This window comes from Mercenaria mercenaria, chromosome 2 (assembly GCF_021730395.1).
Source record: "Mercenaria mercenaria strain notata chromosome 2, MADL_Memer_1, whole genome shotgun sequence".
Taxonomy (NCBI): Eukaryota; Metazoa; Mollusca; class Bivalvia; order Venerida; family Veneridae; genus Mercenaria; species Mercenaria mercenaria.
In genome coordinates, this window is record NC_069362.1 from 44517412 (window position 1) to 44538403 (window position 20992).

At 36.4% G+C, this 20992-nt stretch overlaps 1 protein-coding gene across 8 annotated transcripts in view; it reads left to right on the forward strand.

Moving 5' to 3' along the window:
• LOC123563836 (tolloid-like protein 1) overlaps positions 1-17364 on the forward strand; it is a 123181-nt gene extending 105817 nt beyond the window's left edge. For 7 of the 8 annotated variants that reach the window (XM_053536456.1, XM_053536453.1, XM_053536455.1 and 4 more), the window contains exons 6-18: positions 2150-2383; positions 3656-3904; positions 4908-5021; positions 5708-5853; positions 8259-8454; positions 9616-9738; positions 10515-10687; positions 11800-11983; positions 12665-12790; positions 13175-13516; positions 13830-14007; positions 14451-14523; positions 15614-17364. In XM_053536456.1, the coding sequence (XP_053392431.1) occupies positions 2150-2383; positions 3656-3904; positions 4908-5021; positions 5708-5853; positions 8259-8454; positions 9616-9738; positions 10515-10687; positions 11800-11983; positions 12665-12790; positions 13175-13516; positions 13830-14007; positions 14451-14523; positions 15614-15781 (2306 nt within the window). In that variant the 3' untranslated portion in view covers positions 15782-17364. The remainder of the gene's footprint in view (positions 1-2149; positions 2384-3655; positions 3905-4907; positions 5022-5707; positions 5854-8258; positions 8455-9615; positions 9739-10514; positions 10688-11799; positions 11984-12664; positions 12791-13174; positions 13517-13829; positions 14008-14450; positions 14524-15613) is intronic. The other variant, XM_053536457.1, reaches the window with a different exon arrangement.
• The last annotated feature ends 3628 nt before the right edge of the window (positions 17365-20992 follow it).

Consider the following 20992-nt stretch of genomic DNA (forward strand, 5'->3'; position numbering starts at 1 on the left):
TAAAAAAAACTGAGTTTGGAGACCAGTCTCAAAATGCAACCTTGCCATCGGTCAATTCCAACATGTGCTTAGAAGTAACCAGTCAGATACTGGAGTATTTAGACTAGTCCTCAAAATCACTTTTTAGGTCTTTCCCATTTCGAATCACAAATATTCAATGCATACTGCACATGAATAGCATAAACCTACTAAATAAAATGTTGTTCGCTATCTTATTTTACCTAAAATAACTTTGTTATTTACAAAATAGTGTTGTTTGAGTTGTGCCAAGGCTCTTACTGGTGTTTGCGAATACTTGAACACGTCATTATGAAAAAGTCTTTCCGTCTAAACAATGTTGAGTGTTTCACCTGTCACAACAAGTGGACTGGTGGCTGACTTTCAAGTATGCTTTTAGGGTGCACATAAAATTTATTTTTAATAAGTACTCTCCTGAAAAAGAGGAAATAAGAGATATGTAGTATAATGTCCTTATCTACTTTTTTATTTTACTTTTTCTGAAATAAAAGGTAAGAATACACGTTATGGCTTAATTAGATGACGTCACGAAACGTTTTTATTTAAAAAAAACTGACGTTTGTTAAGTGTCTTTGCCTCCTTCCTTTTCATGGGAATGGATGATATATGGGATATGTGTTTGTTTCAGTGCAAGATCGAAATATTTTTCGCCGAGTACTTTAAGATCTGGTGTTCACAAGTAAAAAGAAATTTTATCTTACTTTAAAATATATTCCTTTCATGTTGTTACAAAAAATAAATTTTACCCATTTTGTAGTTACATTCTACTGAAAGACATATGTTAGCTCACCTGAGCCAAAGGCTCATGGTGAGGTTTTGTGACATCTCAATGTCCGTCACCCGTCGTCAGTCGTGCGTCGTCCATCCGTCAACATTTTCTAAAAAGAATCTTTCTTGAAAACCACTGGGCAGAATTACACCAAACTTCACGGGAATGATTCTTAGGTGGCCTCCTTTCAAAAGTTTTCAAAAAATTGAATTCCATTCAGAACTCTGGTTGCCTTGGCAACCGAAAGGAAAAACTTTAAAAATCTTCTTGTCCAAAATGGCAAGGCATAGCCTTGATATTTGGCATGTGACATCATCCAATGGTCCTCTATGATTTTTCAAATTGTGCCCCTGGGGTGAAAAGAGGCCCTGTCCGGGGGTCACAAGTTTTACATAAACTTATATAGGATTTTTTTTAATCTTCTTGTCTAAAACCACAGGACCTTGGCCATTAATATTTGGTATGTAGCATTACCTTGTGGTCCTCTACCAAAATTGTTCAACGTATAACCCTGGGGTGAAAAGAGGCCCTGCCACTTTTGGAGGAGTGTGGGTTGTCTCGAGTTTTACATAGACTTAATATATAGGAAACACCTTTAAAATGTTCTTGCCTGAAACTGCAAGGCATAGGCTTTTGATATTTAGTATGTTGCTTAGCCTAGTGTTCCTCTACCAGAAGTATTCAAATTATGCCTCTTGGGTGAAAAGAGGCCCTGCCTGGGGGTCCCAATTTTAACATAGACTTATAAAGGAAAAAATAAATAAAAATCTTCTTGTCTGAAAGTTCAAGGCATAGGACTTTGATATTAGGTATGTAGCATTGCCTAGTGGATCTCTAACAAAATTGTTCAAATTATGCCCCTTGGGTGAAAAGAGGCCCCGCCCTGGGGGTCATTTGTTATATGAGTTATATAGGAAAAATATCAGATCATATTTCCTAGACTGTTTAATAATAATTACCTGATGTCCCCAAGTGATTAGGGGTCACTTGACTGTGACCTTGAACTACTGACCTACTTTCTTGTTTTTTAAGATACAGCCTTGAAATTTGGATGACATGTACAGTTTTGCACACCGGTCTTTAAACTGGCTTTCAGTGGCCATGAATGCGACCTACTGACCTACTTTCTTAATATTTTAGCATCAGTTTGCCATTTGAAACATATTACTCAGGTGATCGATTCAGCGTCATCATGACCCTCTTGTTATATTTTCTTTGTGAAAATACTGGATATATTTTATACTAATATTTCAATAATTTACAGAAATATAAGTCATAAATCCTAGTACCTGAAAACTGTCAAAACAGTGTGTTCTCTCAAAAAGTGATTGAACTTATTCACAAAATTACATGCTTTTTCAGGTCAGCAATATAATTTCAACAAGTTGACATCACTGGAAGTAAATTCACTCGGAGAAACTTACGATTATGGTAGTATTATGCACTACGCACGAAATACTTTTGCCCGTGCAACGTATGTAGATACTATCTTACCAAGAAAAAAGCCAAATATAGAAGTTCGACCTGAGATAGGACAACGTGTGAGGCTGAGCCCTGGAGATATAGCCCAGGCTAACAAATTATACAGATGCCCTTGTAAGTGTTACATCTTGTTTATTATATATCTATTCCCTCTTTTGTTTAAATAAAGGCAGATACAACTTTCGCCCCACGAGAGTGAGGACATCGTACCTGTAGTAATCCAGCTTTTCCATGTTGAGAAGTTGTAACTAACTTGAACTAACTTGATGTTACCAACATTCATTGGCGAGTCAAGTGCTGCCAGCATTGAAAAAAAAAACTGTCGCTTATCTCAACGAAACAAAAAACGAACCTGTTATATTTACTTGAACTAATTCATCGCCAAATGACAGATAAATAATTTCTGCAATGCTCAGCTCTGCAACAGGTAGCCGCTGTCTGCCTTCTAAAAGTGCACGTGGCTTGCAGACGTAATCAACATTTCAAAACAGAAAATTAACGCCGTAAACATATCATGTAATTTTCTCGCTTAGCTTGTGCCAAACTTGTTATATACAATACGTGTGCGCGGATTCTTCAGAGAACAACATACCCTGAACGCCACCGAAGCGTTTTTACAGATTTAATGACCGTAGAGCGTTGTAAAATACATCATAATAATCATAAAACATCATTTTTGATAATTTCAATATTACATTCTTGATGTTTTTGGCAGAAATGAACCAAAGAGTTTTACACAAGAGAGCTTGTAACATTTGGAAAGGTATCTGAAAGCATCACAAGGGCGTCTAATTATATTAAGAATGAGTCATGACGGTTTCCTCATCAGGCGCAAAATTGCTTGATTTTTTTTATGTAATCTGCAATTTAGAACTGGAGCAGTGAACCAAACGAAATTTGCATCGCAGCGAAAACTGTTAAAAAGGTAGAGAGCGAGCACAGAAAAAAATGTGAAGGGATTGGCAGTACCTTCTTATCGTTTCTAAAGCTATTTAACTCCTCCACAATTGCATCTTCTTTGCCCTTGGCACGGAAGTCTGAGAGCAAAGCAGTTAAATTGTGAAATAAAGAGATAAAGAAACGTAATGAACTAGACCTCCAAATCTTGTTTACTCTCAAGTAAAAATTCCCATGGACAAATCTTTTAAAATGTATAATTTTCTTATTTCATTTTAGTTTCAATCTTTCTTTTCCCGCACAAATTAAACACGGTAAAAATATTTGACACACAGCAATTGAAATGTTTATGTCTGGTTAACAAGAATTGAACAGTTTATTGAAACGAAGCTGTTGTCTTTAAATTTAGATCTGTATTTATTCCAAATTGTTTTACGACTTTATCCGAGGTACCGATTTCCTGATTATTAAAATTTCGGTCTTTTCCAGCTTGTGGTCGTACATTACAAGACTCGATTGGTCAGTTTTCTCATGCCCCAACACCAGAAAAGGAGGAGCAGTGCCAGTGGAGAATCTCCGCCACACACGGAGAAAAGATCGTCCTTAATATAACCGCCCTTGACATAGCAGTGACGGGCCGTCATACTGAGAGCCCGGGTCGTCATTCAGAGGGTGATCAATGTGATACAGACTACCTCGAGATCAGGGACGGACATTACGTCATGTCAAAACTTATTGGTACGTTATATCACCGACATACATTGTGCCATGTTAAAACTTGTTAGGTGCTTTATATCACCGTCGGACATTACGTCATGTCAAAACTTATTCCCCGCCCGCTTAGCTCAGTAGGTTAGAGCGTTGGTCTACGGATCGCGGGATCGTGAGTTCGATCCTCGGGCGGTGCGTATGTTCTCCGTGACTATTTGATAAACGACATTGTGTCTGAAATCATTAGTCCTCCACCTCTGATTAATGTGGGGAAGTTGGCAGTTACTTGCGGAGAACAGGTTTGTACTGGTACAGAATCCAGGAACGCTGGTTAGATTAACTGCCCGCCGTTACATGACTGAAATACTGTTGAAAAACGGCGTTAAACCCAAAACAAACAAACAAACAGACAAAACTTATTGGTACGTTATATCACCGACATGCATTATGTCATGTTAAAACTTGTTAGGTACTTTATATCACCGAATGACATTACGTCATGTCAAAACTTATTGGTACGTTATATCACTGACAGGCATTATGTCATGTCAAAACTTATTAGTACTTTATATCACTGGCATGCATTATGTCATGTCAAAACTTATTGGTACGTTATTTCACCGACGTACATTATGCCATGTTAAAACAAATTGGTATGTTAAGAGAGTGCCGCTAGACCGAAATACGGATATTAAGTCATTTTAAATCGTATTGGTAAGTTAAAAGTTCAACAAGACCAAATGTCGACCATTAAATGAATTCAAAATTTTGAGAATATGCCGAGACTAGAGACGGATATTATGTCATGCCAAACTATTTGTTATTTAATAATTGACTTGACGTGCACGAGAGACATGCATACTGTCTGTCAATCGATGTCACAAGAAGCTAATATTAACCCCTCAGGTAGAGAGTCAGTCCGTACGTGTTTTAATAGGACATCGAATGCAAGAATAGACGCAGCATTATGTCATAAAGGTTATAAATTATAAAAAGAGGTGTTCTATAACATTTTCTTGCAAACTTTCAGGACGTTTTTGTGGCGATAAACTTCCAGGTACATTGATCTCAACAGACAGTCGCATGTGGGTGGAGTACAGGACTAGCTCGGGAGGTGGTAAAGGCTTTGAAGCTAAATACGAAGGTAAGTTTATATTATGAGTCCCTGTAAGTTAAAGGGGAAATGTAATTATATTTTGTGATATAAGCAAGCCTAACTTATGATTTATTAAATCCTTACTTTGTCGGCCATTCACGGTTCTGACATTTCGGAATTCTGTACCAAGGTACAATTAAGTCGTTCTGCTTATCCGTCCTTCAAAGGATGGCGTTTTTGACGGTACTTTTCACTGAGTATGCTAATAAAAAAACTACTAATGATCTATAAAAAAAGTGTTGATGATTTAAATATTTGAGCCGTGCCATGAGAAAACCAACATAGTGGCTTTGCGACCAGCATGGATCCAGACCAGCCTGCGCATCCCGTAGTCTCGTCAGGATCCATGCTGTTCGCTAACAGTATCTGTAATTCTTATAGACTTTGAAAGCGAACAGCATGGATCCTGACCAGACTGGGCGGATGCGCAGGCTGGTCTGGATCCATGCTGGTCTCAAAGCCACTATGTTGATTTTCTCATGGCACGGCTCATTTATTGACATAACATGACATTTAAGCGAGTATTAATTCTACGGAGTTGTTATTGCACATCGGTCAGCAGCTTCAAAGTATTACTGTCTAAATAACGTTTTTTGTTTGTTTGATTACTCAGGCTAGTGCTGCATTGCCTAACTTAATAATGGAATCTATTGTTTGACCTGAATTTCTTTCAGCCATTTGCGGCGGTGAAATACACAAAGAACAAGGTCAGTTGACGAGTCCAAACTACCCGGATGACTATAAACCGAACAAAGAATGCGTCTGGAAAATAACCGTACCTGAAGATTACTCCGTAGCCGTTAAATTCCAGTCATTTGAGGTATATATACCTTGGTTACAGCGTTCGTACTTGTATCGTTACATTTTCATAGAGAATATTGAACTTCTTCTATATCAGAACAATGGTTTAACAATAAAAGTATTTCGACTCGTAAGTATTTAAGCTCAAGTTCTACTCAGTTACATGAATAAAACTAAACATACCAGAAACAAGGTGCATGACATTGCATGTTTGATATCACACCAATCAAATATTTGCCTGCCATGGTTGTCCAAAGTATACAACACGCTGCAAATAATATTGAAGCAGCTGCTTTGTCAAGGAATAGTCTTTGAGAGTAATTAAAATATGCACTATGCAATCTGCATTTTTTTCACTTGAGATCAAAACGAAGATTATCATTAGTATAAAGTAAAGATTGTTTCAGTCTTTCTTTTCTGAAAATCAGATGTTATCGTTCTTTCATGATAGAAAACCACAGCACCCAAATATAACACAAGATATGAGCAAAACCATTGAAACTTCATTTTATAGACAATCTTCATGTTGCACCAGATGTACTGATCTTGCAAAGATTTTTATTTTAATGGCAACTCGTGCATTGCACGTGCACATTCAATACATTGCATTCAGAATTGTGTTGCTCTTCTCTTCACGAAATTAGTTTATAGGATACAAAAACCTTGATTTTAAAAACTGCCGTATCAATTTGATAATTATTTAGTTTGGCGTTCTATCCGATAGCGTTTATCATTACTTATTTTATTACCTATTAACATGAATCTGGTCTACGAATCACGAGATTATCGTGGAATCACGCCGCGCCAGACGTTACACCACGGAGATTTAATGTTAAACACCGGTTATATATTCTGTGGATCTAATTCGAAAAACAAAACATGCAAGAGTAGATGTGATACAAATCTAGGCAAAGCCGTTTATTTTCTAGAAAAGCATATCATATACAGATATTGATATTGTGATTGCTTTGCACCTTCGCTGATGAAATAAAATATAAGGGTGGGGAAGGAAGAAGGGACAAACCGCGACCGTATCAGTTTAAATTTGTGGTTATAACCCAGTATAAAACTAAACCAGATGATTTAAACAGCAGATTTTAGAAAATACATATAACATATGTTCTTGATTTAATGGTGTGAAATGATAACCAAGCGCAATCATAATTTAATTAAGTCACCTCAGTGAATTTGATATATAAAATACGAAAGATATGAAATTCTGTGGAATTATTCAACAAATAGGTCCACATGTGTTACAAGAATTTTGAACTTCATCAAACCATTGAAAGTAAGAACTGTTTTGCATGAAAATTGAACAGCATATAAAACGGGTAAATAATTGTACAATACGATTGCCAGTTCACTGCCATATTCCTGGAATTTCAGAAAAAGACTACATAGAGACACCACACTTTCGGATAGTGTAACACCTTTGAAACCTCATCATTGAAAATATCCGTTTTTGGTTTAACGTCTCCAGAAATTTTGAAAATTGTTAAAAAAATTGTTTATTTTCAATCTTAAAAGGAGACAACTTCTAAAAATAATTAAAGTATCCTGTAATATGGGACAGTACGGGGCGGTATGGTAAAACATGTACTGTCAGGTAAATGGTTGGTTAGAATGTTGTTCGTTAAATATGTCGTTCGTATACAAAGACTTGTGAAATTATAATCTTCTTTTTATGACTGAATTATGTCGATTTCATGAAAATCGTATATTAATGTCTGTTTACAATTGTTGTTTCCCTTATATTTAATTGCAAATGGCAATCTGTCAAATATTGCATATGCCGAACTAATAGTCAAAATAATTAAATCAACGAAAAACTTACTTATTTATCATCTTAGGGTTCGGGCAGTGTAAAAATGTACTAGAACATTGTCGTATTTAAAACTTTCAACTATCCGAAATTGTGATTCCTCCCTGGAGTCATTTTCTACATGTCGATGAAATAACACTTCTTTGTTAACATTATAACCACATTTTTATTTGCTGTTCAATTTTCGTTTTAAGGTTCTTTTTATTTTCATATTTGTATAGTTACCTAAACGTAAGCCTTAATTTCGTGGGCATGAAATTTCGTGGATTTGGCCAAAAACGACAAATTTGTGGAGACATTGATTCGTTGATTTTAACTTTAAAAGATAAATTGTATAGGAAGTTAATTTGTTAGTACGGATTAAATTTGATTATCGCAATCATGAAATTTACGAAAATTAGTCCCACACCAATATAATGATTTCAAAGTATAACATAAAGTGAATGGTCACTGCCAAAACTAGATCAGTTGCCTGTCTATAACTTCGAGGGGAAAATTGTTTCTCTGAAATTAACAATAGATGGCCTCATATAAAACTCTTTACTTGTAATAGAAGCAAATAAAGAGCGTATATATATGGGTCTTTTTTATTTCTTTCACAGATTGAAAATCACGATAATTGTGTGTACGACTACCTCGAGATCAGAGACGGTCATGAGGACACTTCTCCGGTCATCGGAAAATACTGCGGCTATAAAATCCCAGAGGACATTAAGTCCAAGACTAACAAATTATATGTGAAGTTTGTGTCCGACGGGTCGGTGCAGAAAGCCGGCTTTGCTGCAAGCTTTGTCAAGGGTAAATATGGATTATGTGTCTTTATTTATAAGACATCTAATTTTTTGTGGCAATTTTATGGAGATTATATATACACGATTGTTTGAGCCACTTACTAAAGCGCTATGAGAAATATTTTGCACATTTTCGTCGATAAGACGGGTCGTATGTCAATACACATATATGTGATTCATTATTTAATTTGTCGACTAAACCTTAATAGACTGCCCTATACGATATAAAGTACAAGTAGTCAGATTTGTCTTGTTTTCGCATTATTTTTACATTATTTTTTTACAAAATGCTTTCAGGATTACACAAGCTTTTGTTAGAACTGTTTTCAAAATATCTTATCAATACTGTATTCTCCACACTTCCCTACATGTATAATAGTTACAAACCATACCGTTTCAAAAGGCCAACTCATTGACGTAAACGCTTTGGCCAAAATTTGAACAGTTGATCCCTGGGTTGTCCGAAGTCCCCTCTTAGAATAGGTCATTAAGGTCAAAAACCCGTAAAAAGGAATAAGACTATACGACTATTTTCAATTAGCCAGACAAATTGCAGAAGAACGCATCTCTTCTATATTTTGTCGACAATGTCTGTGCAGACAATCATACAAACTACAAGCAAAATCATATGTATGAAGCACGTAAGATTTAAAAAATGGGAAACTTGCGACCTGTTTAAATCATATACCACATATCAGTCATCTCTCACACCAAGGAAAATCTGCAGGTTATTTCCAATTTAATTACTTATAGATGAGTGATGTTTCTAAATACAATACTTATCTTTTGAAGAATTCTACACGGTTAGACTCGTCACTGTTACCAAGTAAAAACTTAAAATTTTGTTAAAACTTACGTTATTTTAGTTTAGTACAGTAACAGGGCCTTCAGTGACGATTTTTTTTTCTGTATAACGTACTGAAGGTACTACGGACCTTATCAGACAAAGCTGACGTTCTCGCACATTTTTCATGGACATTTAATGACGCTGATCGAATAATAGTCATTCTAGCTTTTTAAAAGTTAAGTACTAGAATAACGTAAACCATGTTTGTTTCTTGTTATATATATAATATTTTCTGCAAATGTTATAACACAAAAAATCACTACAGTTATGGACATTTATATAAATAGCTGATAAGCACATGAGTATTCTATTATATTTCAGAATATGACGAATGTGCGACTAACAAACACGGATGTGACCACGAATGTGTCAATACGTTGGGCAGCTTCAAATGTGAATGCAAGATCGGATACGAGTTGCATTCGGATGGAAAGAAATGCGAAGGTAATGTATAAAATTCTGAATGTCGATGGTCAGACAATTTAACTGGGAACAGAACGTCTTTTGGATTTATTTAGGATAAAAAATCATTAAACAGATGTTAAAATTATCACTATCAAAATTCCATAGTTTAATTTTCATTGCAAAGAGTACACAATCCCCATCAATTTTTCGCCTCTCGTATTATATTGCAAAAACAAAAATCATTGTACTGATACCAAAAAAGAAACACTTTTCGACTTCATTCAAAACATTCATGTGACGTATACATAGAGGATCTTAGATTCTTGAGAAGGTAAATTATATAAGTATTATTCATCTGGGAAAAGTGATACTGGCCAAGATATCTACCAGAGAAAGTGAGATCGGCCGAGGAAGTAGCCCGAGATTGATATCACTTTCCCAGGGTCAATAAATGCTTATATCGACCGACACGAAAAGATATCACGTGTTTGATTATTAAATCCAGTCTACTTTATTTTCTATTTTTTTATGACTGATTAGGATTGCCATAATCAGTCTTCACCTACAGATAAACTAAATTGTAAAACTTCAAAAAAAATTATTATTTCATTCAGTACTGATACGCTGAGAAATAAAAAAGATAAATTTGAAATGGAAAAGAGGCAAACATCAATAAAAGTATTTATTAATTATCATCAGACAAGCACACTAATATTACTTCCATGAAAACAACAACCTTATGGACGGAAAACATCTGCTCTTAAAACACGTTTTAATATTTTTATGATAATCCTGGCATTTCTTTTTTCTTCCAGATGCTTGCGGTGGATATATAGACAATACGAACGGTACGGTACAGAGTCCATCATTCCCGGAACTATATCCTCCCAACAAGAACTGTGTTTGGCAGATAGAGGCACCGGAACAGTACAGGATAACGCTTAACTTCTCTCACTTTGAGCTGGAAGGAAATAACGTTAGTTTGAATGTGAGTCGTCATGTAAAAAGGGCCATCTTGTAGAGTTACGTCAAGAAATGACGTCATTCAACTTAGGTTTCATCTCATGCATTTTGTTGTACCTTTATCATAACTTCAGACCAATTTCATATTAATCCTTATTCAACAGAAATATCATTATTTGGTAATCTGTTATGATCGAAAGTTTAAACAGTAATGCATGATGGTCCCTTTTAACGTGATGACAAGCAATTTAATTTTAAGAGATAAGATAATTTTTCTTACATATTACAGGGAAGTAGATCTATCTCCATAGCATTTGTTGTTAAGTTATTATTTATTAATGACACACAGGTCTGTTACCTCTCAAATAACGTTAAAACTGCTCAGTTAGCTCATCAATACGCACCGCTGTGCGCAAAACCAACGTTAGGACTTTTGGGCCAGCAAACATGCTGATAAGTGCACATCAGTGCTGTTCGTTTATCAATTTGAGCCGCGCCATGAGAAAACCAACATAGTGGCATTGCGACCAGCATGGATCGAGACCAGCCTGCGCATCCGCGCAGTCTGGTCAGGATCCATGCTATTCGCTTTCAAAGCCTATAGCAATTAGAGAAACCGTTATTTAACAGCATGGATCCTGACAAGACTGCGCGGATGCGCAGGCTGGTCTGGATCCATGCTGGTCGCAAAGGCACTATGTTGGTTTTCCCATGGCGCGGCTCCTTTAAATCACGTGTATACAACAGATAAGGGAACAAATTGGATCCAGTTCAAAATGCACGGATGCGCAGGCTGGTCTGGATCCATGCTGGTCGCAAAGCCACTATGTTGGTTTTCCCATGGCGCGGCTCATTTAATCACGTGTATACAACAGATAAGAGAACAGATTGGATCCAGTTCATAATGCACGGATGTGCAGGCTGATCTGGATCCATACTGGTAGCAAAGTTCTAACGTTGGTTTTCACATAGCGGCGCTCAAATCATTGAAAATAGGGTCCTCGTCACAGACACAAAAATCGCTGATATTTCTTCAGTGTTCTTCATTTCAAACATTTACAGAAAAATAGTTGTTTCAAGATGGTGTTAACTTTTCTCGAATTTTCATGTAATGTATATTTATGTATTTAAATATAGCAAAATTGCGAGTACGACTCCGTGAAGATAACGAGCGGTACCGGACCAGAGTCTGTGGTCAATGGTATGTACTGTGGCTCCACACTTCCTATGCCAATAACGTCAGAGAGCAACACACTCACCATAGAGTTCAACTCGGACAACTCCGTCCAGAAGACCGGTTTCTTTGCTTCATTCTTTACAGGTAACATCAAGAATACTCAGATTATCAAATCGGATAGACCTCAGGTGCCCCTCCGGACATCATTTCATCACGGGCGGGCACCCGGATAGAAACATCGGCCTTCAGTAAGCAAGTGCATATATTTCTCAATATTACGTCCATTTTAAGTCACCTTCTTGCGTAACTGCAATTCGCCTGAAAATACCATTAACATCATAATTATACATTGTCATTCTTTTGTTGGCTACTTATTCCCAGCATCTGCTATTGTCATATGAAGACTTTCAGGCTTGCTCAAATATTCCGATGGGCATTATATTTCAAGCTCATGTGTCGTAAATGTAGCAGACTAGAACCAAAGAAAATCGACCTTGGAAAGGTTTTTCTTTCATTGTCTTCATCCATATCGCCTGTTTGGCGAACAAATATTGTCATATTATCGGCATTTTGTTTAATCTCAATACTGTTGAACCTGACCTGGCAGCCACCTGTATTAAGCGGCCACTTGCCTTAAGCAGCAAGTCAACTTTCAAAAAAACATACTTATCGTTCTACTTTCAACTTGTCTCAGCAGTCAGTGCCTGTGTGCTGCCTTGGTTGTCTGCTTAAGGCAGGCTTGACAACACAGACAGTTCAAACACGTCTGCATGTTTTGCTCAGCAGCAATTTCATAGTCTATACGTGTCCCTTTGTTTGTTTCAGACAAAGACGAGTGTGCAGTGAACAACGGCGGATGTCAGCATATATGTAAGAATACTGTAGGAAGCTACGAATGTGCCTGTCACAATGGGTTCACACTTCATGAAAATAAACATGACTGCAAAGAAGGTAAAGCTATACTAGTGTTAAACAGGTTCATACATTTTCTATGGAAATAAACATTATAAAAATGTACTTTTAAACAGGATCGCTTTAATCAGCTTATAAATATAACTTTAAAGTGGGCATCGTTGTAGAGAGATTGATATCTTTGAGGCAAATAAATATAATATATGCTTTATAAAATGTTTGCTTTTTAACGGTGTAGTCCGGATACGAAAATTATGTCAGAATGTTCTACAACATGTAGTGGACTTAGAGAAGCGTTCAGTTTCATATTTTTGCTATAAAGCCTTATTGTTTTTCGGGAATTCATTTTATACAAAAATGTAGTTGTAAGGACGTTACTTTTCTTTTCATTGTCAGATACGAATGTGTCTATTACCATTTCAGGCGGATGTCAGCATGAAATTACAGCGCCCTCTGGTGAAATCAGCAGTCCAAATTGGCCAGACTTTTATCCAAGTCGGAAAGATTGTGTGTGGCATTTCTCCACAGTAAATGGACATAGGGTCAAAATAATATTCGAAAACTTCGAACTTGAACAACATCAGGAATGTACATACGATCATATAGAAGTCTTTGACGGAAGTAACAACTACGCGACGAGCCTCGGACGATTCTGCGGCGCCAAAATTCCACATCAGGTGATCTCCACCGGAAATGAACTCTATATCGTGTTCTACTCCGATGCATCGGTACAACGAAAAGGATTCCATGCAACACACACTACAGGTTGGTGCAAAAAAATTCTTCTGATGCAGTATAATCAGTTAACTAAATATAGGGATGGTTTTTGTGTATATTTGCTTCAGGGTTTACGCACGTGATTTACATTGCGATGGGTATTGTGCCAATAGTTGAGAACTAATTACGTTCGATTCTTTATATTTATATTATAGTGCATGTTATAATTTCCACAATATGTTTTTACTTCTTATCATAAATAACAATTTTTGTTGCAAAAAAAAATCTTGTTTCGAAGCGTGCACTGCCAACGATACGTTTCTTTTTTCCTATGTTCTAAATGGTTGATCTAAAATTACAGTGTGTGGTGGTAAATTGGAAGCGACAGAACGACAAAATCAGTTGTTCTCTCATGCTCGATATGGCGACCAGAATTACGATAATAAGCTGGAATGTGACTGGATCATAGAAGCCAGAGATGGGTACAAAATTGACTTTTATTTCAATGCCTTCGAGATCGAAGATGAAACAGACTGCGGGTATGTATAATTGATAAAACTGAGTAAATCAATTACAGAGTTACTGATATTGAATAGGGTTGGACCAGCCAGAAGTCTAAATAGTAGCAGGGTATCACGCGAGCACTTCGAGTAAATCAATTACAGAGTTACTGATATTGAATAGTGTTGGACCAGCCAGAAGTCTAAATAGTTGCAGAGTATCACGCGAGCACTTTCGGTAAAAGATTACAAGGCGGGGACATGATATATAATCCTTTGCACTGCTAACTAAACAATATAGACTAACTCACTACCGACTCGGTTTGTCAAATGCTACTTTTCTAGACTTGTCTTCAGCCTACACTTTAATTTGTGTTGAAAAATGTTTTTATTGCATCCCTTACAAGATTTTATTCTGAAAAAAAAAGAAGAATAAAGTTGAGAACAATATTGACAATAACAACAACAACAATTGCTTTCAGATATGACAATGTAGAAGTTTTTGACGGACAGCACGATACAGACACGCTGATTGGTCGTTATTGCGGAAGCACTGTAAGTATGGGGGTGTTCAAAAAGTTACAAAGATTATATAGTCCATGTTTTCTATTTGGCAAATACTTTTGACATTGCGCATAAAGCTTTACTTTGTGAAACGTTAGAACAGACTAGAAATGTCTTCACAGGACACGGGTACCCACGCTGTTTGATGGAAGGACCTGTGAGGAATGACACTGACGATAGAACCAGAAACTGGTGTTACGGACTGGAAAAGGAAAATGAGCGTACATATTTATTTCACCTTTAAATGATTAGATATTACATCGGCTTGTTATGGTGAAAGTTTATTCTCTCTTATTTGAATATTCTTCTATGCATATAAAAAGTACAGACTAAACAAAACAACAGTTGTCTATAAGACAGTGCGCTCAACTGTTCGACAACTTCTAAGTTGAACAAAGGTCATTACTTCGGATGACCCCGCTTAGCTCAATAGGGAGAGCGCGGATCGAGGGGTCGCGAGTTCGATCCCCGGGCGGGCCGTATGTTTTCCATGACGATTTGATAAAAGACGTTGTGTCTGGAATCATCGTCCTCCGCCTCTGATTCATGTGTGGAAGTTGGCAGTTACTTGTGGAGAACAGGTTTGTACTGGTACAGAATCAAGGACCACTGTTTAGGTTAACTGCCTGCTGTTACATATATATAACTGAAATACTGTTGAAAAACGGTGTTAAACTCCAAACAAACAGACTTCGCATGACTTATGGAACTTAGTTATTTTATTACACTTTCATGTAAAATTTCAACCAAATTTTCTATATCAAATAAAGGCCATAATTTAAATTATTACTTGGTGTCTTATGTGAAGCTTCAGTGCTACAAATGTAGACGTTACTTAGATATAACGTGATGGTTAATTTCACGTAAAACTTTAACTGGTTTGAAAACAGAATAAAGGGACCGCTGCGCGGAAACGGTTTGGCATAATAATAAATTGCATACGCATAGAAATAGCTGACAGTGGATGTTTTGAGCTGAAATACGTATGGAGAAGCAATCAAAATCGAGGATTGATAATTCAGTAACTTATCTTAAAATGTTTGCTTTTAGTTATCATTGAATTACAATTTTTTACTTACAGCTACCTCCAGAAATTTCTTCCACTGGACAGTTTTTATTGGTCAGATTTCGATCTGACGACACGATTAACTGGAAAGGATTTTCTGCCGTCTATTTGGAAGGAGATCGTGCTTACCCGCACAGTAACAATGTAAAAACTGTAGGCCTACCTTTGCCGTTCCAAACCTAAGGGAATCAGAAAATATCTGTTTTCTGAAAAAAATAATATTGAAATTAGATGCAGACGAGGAGTGTTCTGCCTTTGAATCAAGTGGAGCGGAAGTGCAGCGCGCGAATCTCACAAATTGCAGACGACTGGCACATGCTCTGAGAAATAGATCGTGGACGTTTGTAAAAAAATATTTGTATAGTCATAATTGTTATTGTTACAAACACTGAGTGGTTAGTGAATGATTGTGTATATTTATTTATTTGTAGGGAGATATACCCGACAAGTGTGATTTATATCACAAAATTGGTCGAATGTGTTGTTTGTGTAAAATGTTACGGTTAAATATAGAGGTCGACATTTTGATACGCGTACGCGAACGGGTACATGTAAAATATTTTCATGCATAGCAATAGGCGACCCTAAAAAATGCCCAGTACTTTAATGGAAATCTGTACCAGTATTTTAATGGAAATCTGTATAACACGGGCGTCTAAGTAGACAGTTCACATGTACCCGTGCGCGTACAGTCATATATACGTACAGGTTTCAAATATCAACTTCTCAATTGTAGTGTCTCGTGATAAACTTACAAGCAACTGATGCATTTGATTCAGGAAGCAAATTGTCCATACGTTTAAATAATTATTTAATCAAAGGGAGATAAATCGTAATAGTAGATTGTAATAGAACGCAATAACAATTTTCTCAAATTTCTGTCTGTACAAAACAATATGCAAGTTGAAACTTGGGCATATGCTACGTTTAAATGGATGTTTGAATAGGTTGATGTCTGAGCCGCATCTTGGTGCGCTATTTTCAGATGAAAATGGAAAAAATTGTAAAAAAAATACTCATTCATAGATAATGTTAACAATTTCAGTATTCTTGTAGGTAAATTATTTATCATCCAAGATGAAATACCAAATAAAAGTTAAAATCAGTATTAATATATATGTAAGTACCCTGGACATGCAGAATAGTGATTTTGCAGCTGATTATTTAGTTTAATCATATTTTGTTGCCTTTGAACAAATGACAACATACGTAACACATAGATGACGGGTTATATAAGCAAATGGGCGGAGCTATATTTTATTCATTACTCAAATTCACGTTTTTAGCATTTTGAGGTAGTTCTTCACGTTTGCCGTTTGGATCAACAGTTTTTCAACCATTTAGAATTTAATTATATCCTGATTTTTCTAAACTTCAGAATACACTTGAAATTATCTTTATACTAAGTATATTGAATATATATAAAATTATATTGATATTATGAATACTTATATTTGAAAAAAAAATAGACTTCAAACAAATTTTCGTAATGGGCATGTATGGGAAAATCACTTAATTTGATAACATTTTCGCAAATATAACTTTTTCTACAATGTAGATTTTAATGAAACTTTTAATAGTCTTTATTAAGTACATGGTCTATAATAAATAATGTGAAATAAAATGTATAGTCCCACGTGCTTGTTTTTTTGGGAACATTTAACGTGTTAACGTTTTTATATCATATTTTATCTTTAGAAAGATAGTAACTGCTGTTTTAATAAATTCACTCACACGGTTTAACGGTTTTTATTTCCGTATACCGAGTCCAGATTTTATTCTCACGGGTGGTAAACGCGCAATCCAATTCCCACTGGGAATACGCTAAAAATGGGTTGCGCGACTTCCGGTGCTGGTGTTGCGCATCAATATATACAAAATCGAGGTAGGTGGGTTTTTGTTTTTGTAAATAATTACACATTTACGAGTGCTTTCGAAAAAAAAGCAAAATGCTATTCGACACAAAAATGAATAAGGATCATATGTATGAAATACCAATTTATTAATTTAAGAATCGGCTCTGTTATCACGAAAACTCTGATGGCTCGAGCTGTCAAAAAAGCATGGAATCATGAAAAATGCAAATTTTCGAACTCTTGTGCCTTCTTTCTGGAAATGTGACGCTTCGAATGATCAAACACATGTAAAACAGTCATGAATATTACATACACTTGAATGAAATGTTGCTTTTGGGGGAAAGATTGGCAAAAAAATAATCGGGAATGGGGTTGCTCCCCGGGAATAGAGTTGCGCGTATACATTATACACATTATGATGTATATGAGCAACTCCATTCCCGGTGCGCAACCCCATTCCCGATGATTATTTTGTCAATTATGTCCTCGTAAGCAGGATTTGAAACAAATAATTTTGATATTCGTTACTTTATAACAGTTGAGTTATCATACAAAGCATCAGATGTCCTCAGATTAGGCATATGAGGTCAGAAACTGCCATTTTTGTTGATTTCATACTTTTTTCACGTTTCGTGACGCCAGAGTTTTTGTGATAATAGAGCCGAATCATAAATTACAAACCAGATATTTTACACATATGATGTATTATCATATCTGTGTCGAATAGCATTTTGCTTTTTTCGAGAAAATTTATTCTTGTCTCATACTAAGCAAAATTATAACTTCACATACCTCAATTTCGTCTTTTTTTACGCGCAACACCAACACCGGACGTTGCGCAATCCATTTTAAGCGTATTCCCGGCGGGAATTGGATTGCGCGTTTACCACCCGTGATTCTACGTTATCCAGACAAAATTAATGACGTTATGTCATTACTTCCAGTTTATCTGACGTGCAGAACTACCTTGATTAAACCCACAAGCAATGTATTAGCAATTTAGAGAAGAAACCCACGGATCTCACTTCGAAAATATTAATCTCAGTAAGTGCATACACCAAAGGCCATTTGTCAAAATACTACTTTAAAAATGTGTTGAGATAAGTAAATTTTTGCAAAAAGACATGAAGATAAAAAATAATATGAAAGATGAAACACGGCCGTTATTTTAGGAGCAGGATGATATATTTCTTGACAAAGTATACACTTATTTAATGACTTGCCGATCAGTAGTCAAAACTGTTGCCCGATGTCTGAAGGGTCTTGGTCAAATAGTTTTGAATATTGACCAGCACGCCATCCAATAAGTGTTTTATTACATGATATAAGAAATATATTTTCATACTTGTTTATCTTCAAGATTTGACTTTAGCCTAGCAATATCTAGTGTTGAACTATATACCTGTCAACAGCAAAAGCTATCACCTGGTGATTTATACAAGAAGTCGTGTAATTCTTATAAATAATGCGTTCCTCCAAGTCAAAATAAAATCTAAAAGCAATACAGATTTATTTAACAAGAAGGTGTGTCTTTGACAATGCAAATGTACATGTTTTTAAAGTGTTTTTGAATATGCTGGTTTACAGATTCTTGTTATAGTTTACGTATAATATAATGATCTACCTATTTACAGAAATAAACATTTGAAAAAAAAGATTAAAATGGTGTTTTCGTTTTATTTCTTGAGGTACTTTACATTTATGCCAAGCCAAGCGTTTAGTCCATATCGCAACCGAACTCAGCATTTATGTCCAATTTCGTGCTTTTATCAGAAAACTGAAGTAACTAAGGAAGTAATAGATAGTACATTATTTTTATAAACCACTTTTGTATAGCATTTATTTACGGTAATTTCCCTTTTGATTTAGATCTAATTTGCCCGAAAAGCATATTAATCGCTGAGTAAATAAAACAACAGCTCCTCAATGCAGAATAACATACGCCCGAAGGTATGAACTTTGACCCCTAAGTGTGACCTTGACTTTGTAGCTAACCATATAGAACATGAGCTCGGTGTGGTGAACATTTGTGTCAAGTTTCTTCGAAATCCTTCAAGGGGTTCAAGAGTTACAGAGCGATGACATTTGACCCCCAAGTGTGACCATGACCTTGAAGCGAGACATCCAGAACATGCGCTCTGCACGTCGTCTCCATGTGGTGAACATTTGTGCAAAGTTTCTTTACAATCCTTCATGCAGTTCAAGAGTTACAGAGCGGACACGAAACACACTCCTATGACTATTGACCCCTAAGTGTGACCTTGACCTTGAAGCGAGCCACCCAGAACATGTACTTTGCACGTCGTCTCGATGTGGTGAACATTTGTGTCACGTTTCTTTGACATCCTTCAAGGGGGTCAAGAGTTACAGAGCGGGCACGAAACACACTCATATGACCTTTGATCCCCAAGTGTGACCTTGACCTTGAAGCTAGCCATCCAGAACATGTGCTCTACACGTCGTCCCGATGTGGTGAACATTTGTGTCAGGTTTCTTGGAAATCCTCAAGGGGTTCAAGATTTACAGAGCATACACGAAATTGCTAACGGACGGACAGACGGACTACGGGGTATACCTTCGGGCGTGTAACAATAATTTGAACAACAGCTGGGAGTATTATGTTAGGTTACAGAACAAGAAACAAATAGGCTCGCAGAAGTTTGCCTTTTTTTCTAAAAGAATAGCCGTACACTGATTCTTATGGGGCGGCGTGAAATGCAGCAATGCAGAATTGAATACCTTTATCTAATGGCTGGTGGTTTTATTGCATCTGACATACAAAAAATTCTACTGCTGGCTCTAGGTGCAGATTGGAACAACCGGTTCTGGAGTTATTGTTCTGGCGATAACGAGTCTCAGCCGTAACGAACTCCCACCAATTTGGTTATTCTCATTTGCAACTGCAACGAGTGAATAAATTGTATATTCTCAACGTCAGGTTGAATACAACTTTCCATGCAATTATAATTTGATATTTGAAAACCTTCTCCATAAGGTGCATTCTGATTTAACATACTTGATGTGTGGCCTGAAGTCCCAAGACAGTGAAAAATCTGTCTACTATCGCTCATAGAACAGCTAGTTTTGCTATTTGGATGCCATTGTAGAACCAAAGTAACGCTCTTGATACTAATACGCCCAATTGCTGAACTTCTTGTAACGGGGTCAAAGTTTGTGAATGGTCTATTACTAAATCTTCGGCTAGCAATGTTGAATGATGAATACAGGCCATAATCTTAACTGTTGCATACCGGACTCGAGTTTCCACTTTTACAGCAGTGCTAGAAAATTCCATTTTTACGTGTGGAAGGTTATTCTTAGGCGTAGCTTTAGGAAACATGGTGTAAAGTTTCAGTCCAATACATGGTAATGCTGAAGTACTGCGATAAGAACATCCAAGCAAAAATGTAACCAAAGTGCAACCCTTCAGACGTCCAGAACAGCTTTCGCGGTAGTGGAGCTAAAAATTACCAGATACTAAGTCAGGTCCATGTGACCTTGACCTTTAAACCATTGAGCCAAATAACAAAAGGGGTCT